The following is an 8,327-nucleotide window of genomic DNA, read 5'->3' on the forward strand; positions in this document are numbered from 1 at the left end:
TGTGTTATTATAAACGGTTTTGATTATTATAAACTGTATTTCACATTCATTACAAGGAATTCTTGAATAAATAAAAGCAGAGAGAACTTAACATATTACTTATATTACTCAGATGGTTATACTATTTATCTATTTAGAATGCATGGTGTTTGTACATTCCGAAAAAGAGGGAAAAGCCGAGAATACTTTTGATATCCAGAAAATAAATCCTCCCTAAATCAGGCCTCAGTGAGGGTTGGAGAGCCTCTACATCAAAATCACATTAGTAGTGAGGTGTTTATGAATTCTTCCTTTATTTGTTGTTTCGAAAACACAAAGTTGTTATGCCCCTAGTAGTAGAAAAATATCCCTCTGTTTATATTTTTTTAGAAACATCTTTAATTACACTTTTTCAAAAATATGGCTATAAAAAAAATTTAATACTCGGAGTGAAGTATTAAACGTCATTTATATCTAAATATTTTCAGTGTAGGTGGTAATATTTCGTATGTATATACACAATAGCCCTCATCCATAAGGCAGGAAAAATTAGGAAAGTATTTTTTAAACACTCCTCGAGAAATTCAAGGGGTTTAAAATTAGAAAATCTAGGTGTAAATTAAAAAAACTGCTCATAACAAAAAATGAGAAATCTTTACATTAGATATATAAGTTATAGCTCTAGTTAGATAACATATTTTTTATCCATGACGTAAGGAAATTATATGTTTTATATTAAGTTTTATCAGTTTTATGATGTAAAAACCATAACTTTTTTTATTAAATAAAATAGTATATCATGTTTTATCTTTTATGGTACACACATATAAAATATTCATTATACCTACGGTCCAACCATTTATTCTTTGGGGGACTTCTTATAAGATATTCATAAAAAATCTTTTTAGAATTTCCAAACGTTGTTTTTTTAAATAAAAAGTTCAACATTTCTATTATTTCCTATCATTCAAAAAACGGTATCTTATAAGCTGTGGTTCAAAATTTTCTTTCAGAATTCAAAAGAAAATTAAACACAAATTCGTCTTGCTCTAAGATAAATTTAAGAACTATTGAACCTTGTAAGAAATTTCTCTTAGTTAAGCAGCCTTGTGAAATAACCCGGAAAACTAAGTAAAAACCCCGTCTAACAGTTTTACTGTAGTGGAATACAATATGGCAAGGATAAAAGTGTATCTTATGGTCCGGTAAAATGGTATAGTAGGGAATCTAAAATTGGTGATGGTGTAACAGGGTATAATTGCGTAATTTAGTAACTTCTAGGGTTTTTAATCTGGGGAACATTGCGTGAAAGGACAGGATGAAGATTGTTTTCAGCCAAGCTGTTCATTCTATACTTCACGCTCGTAACTTTCACAAAAAACGTGGCGGAATCCAAAAAAGTTCAATGAAGGTATCATTTACAAATCTTTCACAGATGGGGTTGGTTCTAATATGAAAGCAAAAAAAAAGAAATCGCCTCAACCACACTGCACATATTATTGGTTCACACTCAAATAAGTAGATCGCAGTAGTACACTGGTTAAAATATATAACGTTTATACAATAATATTTACTAAGCTCGTGTAAAATAATGTGTTCCAAGGCACTTTTCATTAAAAACTTTATTGCTCTTGAGCTTAATCCGTTCAGCTTAAAGGATACTCAATTATTATATTTATATCAATAAAATTTTCTCTTTTATCCTATTTTTTTAAATCCATGAACTTCTAGGAATTTTAAGGAATTATTGTAAAATGAAGAGCCTTCGATAGAAGTGCTGAGGGTAGGGAAAAGAATTGCAAAAAAAGGACATCCCAAGCAATTGACGCAAGAATATTTCATATTAAATATAATGTAACTGATTAGTCTATAGAATTTTAACAAAACTTACTATTTGGATTTATTATTTAAACTGATTTTATTTACTTACTATCTGTATTAAAAAGATAATATATTTCGTTGACACTTTATTACTCAATGTACTTTAAATCGCCCAATTCTTATTCAGCTAGGACAAAAAGTCAGTGGCAGTTTAATTTTGTTGGTAATCAATTAAATGCTGTAAAGCATGTAATGCATGCAATGAATTCTACTCAAATGTGACATGCTGGAGGAAGTTATTTTCACTCTGTTTGGTTATAATTCATATAGACTAATGATATTAACTCAAAATGGATATGTAATTCTTGCTTCGTTTACTATGCATCCATTAAAAAACAGTTCTTGGAAGTTTTATTTTCAATTTTAAAAGTGTTCACTACTATTAAGTACATTTTAAAGTATAGTAGTTAGCTAAAATTTAGTTCAATATAAAAGTGACGTAGAATATCTTGTAAATATTCAAATTTAATTAAGTTACATTAAATCACTCATGCTGAACATGCTTTCGGCTGAGGATTCATATAATTATAAGTATAAAATTACTCTTAATAATCTTTCCCTTTTTCATTTTTACGTATCATTTATCGAAAATGTTTTTGAAAAATTGACCATTTTTAAAAAGGGGGGGGTCCCAAGTTTTCCCTTACTAGTGGCAACACCAATATATAAAGTATAATTTATAAAAATCATTGTTCACATATAATTATATGTGTGTGTGTGTTGTGTGTGTGTGGGTTGTGTGTGTGTGGTGTTTGCGGTCCGTGCGTGTGCGTGTGCGTGGTGGCGTGTGCGGTGTGAGTGGGTGCGTGTGCGTGTGCGTGTGCGTAGTGCGTGTGCGTTGTGCGTGTGCGTGTGCGTGTGCGTAGTGCGTGGTGCCGTGTGCGTGTGCGTTGTGCGTGTGCGTGTGCGTGTGCGTTGTGCGTTGTGCGTTGTGCGTATGTGCGTAGTGCGTGTGCGTGTGCGTGTGCGTCGTGCGTGTGCGTGATGACGTGTTGGCGTAGTGCGTGTGCGTGTGCGTGTGCGTGTGCGTGGTTGCCGTGTGCCGTGTGCGTGTGCGTGTGCGCTAGCTGTGCGGGTATGTGCGTGTGCGTGTGCGTGTGCGTGTGCGTGTGCGTGTGTGCGTGTGCAGGTGTGCGTGGTGCGTGTGCGTGTGCGTTGTGCCGAGTGTGCGTGTGCGTAGTGCGTGTGGACGTGCGTGCGAGTGTGCGTTGTGCGTGTGCGTGTGCCGTGTGCGGTTTGAGTGGCGTTGTGCGTGGTGCGTGTGGCCGTGGAGCGGGGGTGTGCGTGTTGCGTGTGCGTGGTTGCGTGTGCGTGGTTGCGTCGTGCGTTGGTGCCGTGTATGCCGTGTGCGTGTGCGTATGTGCAGTGTGCGTGTGCGTGGTGCGGTGTTTGTTGCGTGTGCGTGTGGCGTGTGCGTGTGCTGTGCTGTTGCGTGTTGGCGTGGTTGCGGGGGGTCAGTTGGCTCGGGGACGGGGGAGACGAGGTTTGTGCTGTGCGTGTGTGCGTGTGCGTGTGCGTGTGCGTTGTTGCGTGCATTCTTGTGGCGTGTGCGTGTGCATAATGCGTGTGCGTGTGCCCGTGTGCGTGTTGCGTTTGTGCGTGTGCGCTGAGGGCAGCAGGCGGTGTGCGGCGTCGCTGTGAGTGTGCGTGTGCGTGTGCGTGTGCGATGGTGCGTGTGCGTGTGCGTGGTTGAGTGTGCGTGTTTGCGTGGTGCGTTGTGCGTGTTTGCGGTGCGTGCGTGTGCGTGTGCGTGTGCGTGTGCGTGTGCGTGTGCGTGTGCGTGTGCGTGTGCGTGTGCGTGTGCGTGTTGCGTTGTGCGTTGTGCGTGTGCGTGTGCGTGTGCGTGTGCGTGTGCGTGTGCGTGTGCGTGTGCGTGTGCGTGTGCGTGTGCGTGTGCGTGTGCGTGTGCGTGTGCGTGTGCGTGGTGCTTCGTGCGTGTGCGTGTGCGTGTGCGTGTTGCGTGTGCGTGTGCGTGTGCGTGTGCGTGTGCTGTGCGTGTGCGTGTGCGTGTGTGCGTGTGCGTGTCGTGTGCGTGTGCGTGTGCGTGATGCGTGTGCGTGTGCGTGTGCGTGTGCGTGTGCGTGTGTGTCGTGTGCGTGTGCGTGTGCGTGTGGTGTGTGTGTGTGTGTGTGTGTGGTGTGTTGTGTGTGTGTGTGTTGTGTGTGTGTGTGTGTGTGTGTGTGTGTGTGTGTGGTGTGTGTTGTGTGGTGTGTGTGTGTGTGTGTGTGTGTGTGTGTGTGTGTGTGTGTGTGTGTGTGTGTGTGTGTGTGTGTGTGTGTGTGTGTGTGTGTGTGGTGTGTGTGTGTGTGTGTGTGTGTGTGTGGTGTGTGTGTGTGTGTGTGTGTGTGTGTGTGTGTGTGTGTGTGTGTGTGTGTGTGTGTGTGTGTGTGTGTGTGTGTGTGTTGTGTGTGTGTGTGTGTGTGTGTGTGTGTGTGTGTGTGTTGTGTGTGTGTTGTGTGTGTGTGTGTGTGTGTGTGTGTGTGTGTGTGTGTGTGTGTGTGTGTGTGTGTGTGTGTGTGTGTGTGTGTGTGTGTGTGTGTGTGTGTGTGTTGTGTGTGTGTGTGTGTGTGTGTGTGTGTGTGTGTGTGTGTTGTGTGTGTGTGTGTGGTGTGTGTGTGTGTGTGTGTGTGTGTGTGTGTGTGTGTTGTGTGTGTGTGTGTGTGTGTGTGTGTGTGTGTGTGTGTGTGTGTGTGTGTGTGTGTGTGTGTGTGTGGGTGTGTGTGTGTGTGTTGTGTAGTTGTTGTGTGTGTGTGTGTGTGTGTGTGTGTGTGTGTGTGTGTGTGTGTGTTGTGTGTGTGTGTGTGTGTAATAATAATAATACTCTTTATTGCAGGAAACAATTAACAATAATTGTATTGCAAGCGTCATATAGAAATAAAAGTCCTAATCTAATAACTAACACAATTAATTTTAATTCTGAGTAAAAAAATATTCGAGTCAAAATTTAAAATAAAAATTACTTTTTGGGTATGTGCCACCTGCCGCCGTTTTCTCGATAGTGGCCAAATTTTCTTGGATATCAGAAGGGGAGTTGTAATTTTTTTTTTTAATGTTAGTGAAGACTATCCCAGCGACCCATCGCAAACTCGTCAACTGAGTAAAATGCTTTTGGACACTAAGAAGTGTTTTAATCGAGATTTAAATTGTTTGTGGTTATTGACGCGTTTGATCTCTTCAGGGAGCCTATTGATTAGCCTCACACCAACCTGAGATGGCAAAGCGTTCAAAAACAGTAGTTCTGTGCTGTGCCATACGAAAGTTGTCCCGGCCTCTAGTTCCGTATTGGTGTACGTCGCTACCCCGAAGTGAGACGCACTTGAATCGGCAGTATAGCACGACGTCGAGAATGTAGAGGCTAGGCAAAGTGAGTAATCCAAGCTCCCCGAAGGCTAATTTACACGACTCCTCTCTGATTTAATTTGTAAATGATTCTGACAGCTTTCTTTTGCATTCTAAACACTCTATTAAATTTTTATCTAGAACAGCCACCCCACAATCTTAGACCATAAGCTAAATGTGGATGTATTAGGCCAAAGTAAGCTGTCTTCAGAATATCCAATTAACAGAATTTTGCCAAATTGCGTAAGACATAAAATGCCAGAAGCAACCTTTGAACAGACACTCTCAATGTGAACGTCCCATGTCAGCCCTCGATCAAGGTGCATCCCAAGAAACTTGGTGGATTCTTCTTCTTCTATTATGGTTTCATCCACCATCACAATTGGTCGAATTTCGTTTTCATGTTGCCGAAAAACAGAAATTAATCACGCTTGTTTTAGAACAATTTGTTTTCAAATTGATATTGAAAAAATGATCAATGCAATGAGTTGAGTTCTTCAAAGGCTTTGATTTCAAGATCTGGTTTGGTTTTTGATCTAATGCAGAGAGTCGTATCGTCCAGCATACTGAATCATCTTTCCATTATGGATTGATGAACTCAATCTGTTGACGTAGACGAGAAAAAGGACAGGCCCTAGAATCGATCCTTGTGGGACTCCATAGGGCATTTTAACTTTTCCTGAGAGGGTATTCGCGATCTGCACACAACTGCTCTCTATCATTTAGGTATGACGAGAGCCATTTGTGAGGCAAACCACGAACACCGCTTGGACCATAACTGGTGCAACAGTATTTCATGATGCACACAGTCAAAGGCCTTTGAAGAGGTCGAGAAATATGCTAAGCACATGTTCCCGCCTCTCCAAACCATCGACAACAGAATCAATGAGACTCGTGACAGCATCAATAGTCGATTTTTGTTTTTTCTAAATCCAAATTGTTCATTACAAATAACTTCAAAGCGATTGAAGAAATCTTCTAATCGTCGAAGGAAGGCTTTTTCGAAAATTTTGCTGAGGACCGGATAGAATGGAAATTGGACGATAGTTACTTGCGAACATAAGGATCGTCCTTTTTAAAAATTGGAATGACTTTTGCTGTCTTCAAAGTGGACGGGAAAACGCCTTGGGCGAACGACAGGTTAATCAATTTTGTGAGTGGTACTGAAATGTGCTTAAAGCAGCGCTTAAGTAACCACACAGACATCCCATTGATGTCACCGACTTTTTCGGCTTCAGCTCCCGCACCACACGGACCAACTCCGCCTCGCTCACAGGAGACAGGACCATGGACGAGACCGGTCCCATAAATGAGTCCTCTCGGGTGCTGTTCCCACTAAAACATGGGTCCGGCCCAGCAACCGTGGAGAAAAAGTTATTAAATTCACTTGCCACTTCCAAGCGGGTTTTTTTGTTATTTTACCTTGTATTTTAAGGTTAGGTTTGAAATGTTTTAGGACTTGTGTTTGAGTTGTATTTTTTAATTATATTCCACGCACTTTTATGAAAAATTTTCAGAATTCATTAGTCTATTTTTCGATATCCGAGCCTTAGCGGCTTTTATTTCTTTGCGGTAATTTAGCTTGTATGCTCGAAAGAAATTTTTGAATTCTTCATTTGTCGATTCTATGTAAATTGAATGATAAAATTTTAATGTTTTTCTTAAATTGAGAATGTTTTGATTTATCCAAGTGTTGTGTTTTTTGTCTGATCGCTCTTTGAATGACTTATAAGGCAAGTGATGTTCAAATAAAAATTAAAATGGTCTGTAAACGCAGAAAACGCTTCCTCCGCATTATCAAAACTATCAATAAAAAACCAGGATTCTTCTTGGAGAAATCTGTATAAGAATTTGGATATTTTGAATTTTAGTGTGTGTGTGTATTATTCATTTTAATATGATTTTTTACTTCAAGACAATTTGCTTTTATTTTTCAGGGCAAAGTATTAATTACAATTGTAGAATTATTTTTTATAACAATAATATAAGGAAATTCTTCTTGTTTTTCACGTTTCAAGGGATTTTTTTAGATATTTTTGATATATTAATAACAAATTTTTAAGTCGGAGAGAAAGAAAACTGTGTTTTCATTGAATAAAGTAATTCTCAAATAACGTTATGGACTACATTAATGCAAAGTGACAAAAATAGATTACATTTAATTTTTTTACACCTCGTATACTGTTATCAGTGTTTACTGAACCACAAATAATGAGTAATAAGCAAGTGATATGAGCTCATATATGTTTGGAACTTCACGTCCATAGTGAAGTCGGAAAATCGCAAGTGTATACTGATCATTTTCTTCTTTCTAAGGGGGTCTTCTACGCTTTTATTGATCATACTGAAAGTTTTAAAGGTAAAGTTCCAAAGGACATTTGCAACGTTGTATTGACCTACCGCTAAAGTAAAGGGTTTCTACAGAGCAAAGAGTATCTACCGACCACTTCTACCTGCTATCAACCTAAGTCCATAGTCAGGATTGTGAATATTTATTTTCGCTCTCCTTTCGCAGTTACAGTTAGATTAGTTTTTGTTTAAATATTTATTTCCAATGCCTAAATTATCTTTTATAGTTCTATTATTATTTTAGTAAACATTTCATTTTCGGATTCCACCATTATTTTACTAGTCTATTCAGTATGTTCTTAAAGTTTCACTTGTACATTTTGAGTTATACGGAGAAACATACTGCTTTAACATAACATTTCTCATTGCTCGTATTAGTAATTTTTGTAGAGATTTAACAGGTCTGGAAGAACTTTTTCCACAAAATGTGGCTCGGTGCAAAAGGTTATGCCCATAAATTTTAGTTTTCGAAGGGATGTTTTTTCTATTTTGAAAGTATTTCTTTTTGAATATCGAGTTTAGCTATATTTCAAATTCCCTGATTTCAGTTAGTGAGAATTTCAGACCCTGCACTAACATGAAGGATAAGTGGGAAAAAAACTCAACATTTATATTTATCCAATCCTTGCCAAGATAGCTACGTAAAGAAGTAGGTAATTATGTATGACTATTCATTTTTGCAGACACTAGGTCAGTTTTTATCCACAATGCAGTTTATAAATAATCAAAACTAAAGATGTAGTACAATTTTACTACGGTACTTTACTTTATTACTTTTA

General features: G+C 39.2%; 1 protein-coding gene across 1 annotated transcript; it reads left to right on the forward strand.

Moving 5' to 3' along the window:
* Window positions 1-2,989: 2,989 nt before the first annotated feature.
* On the forward strand, window positions 2,990-3,501 carry LOC124374879 (keratin-associated protein 5-11-like; the record flags this gene model as incomplete). Its single annotated transcript, XM_046833024.1, has 1 exon — window positions 2,990-3,501. A coding segment is annotated over one exon (512 nt), but the record flags the coding sequence as incomplete, so codon positions are not given.
* Between the last annotated feature and the right edge of the window lie 4,826 nt (window positions 3,502-8,327).

The sequence above is a fragment of the Homalodisca vitripennis genome, unplaced genomic scaffold (assembly GCF_021130785.1).
Source record: "Homalodisca vitripennis isolate AUS2020 unplaced genomic scaffold, UT_GWSS_2.1 ScUCBcl_10865;HRSCAF=19913, whole genome shotgun sequence".
In the NCBI taxonomy this organism is placed as follows: Eukaryota; Metazoa; Arthropoda; class Insecta; order Hemiptera; family Cicadellidae; genus Homalodisca; species Homalodisca vitripennis.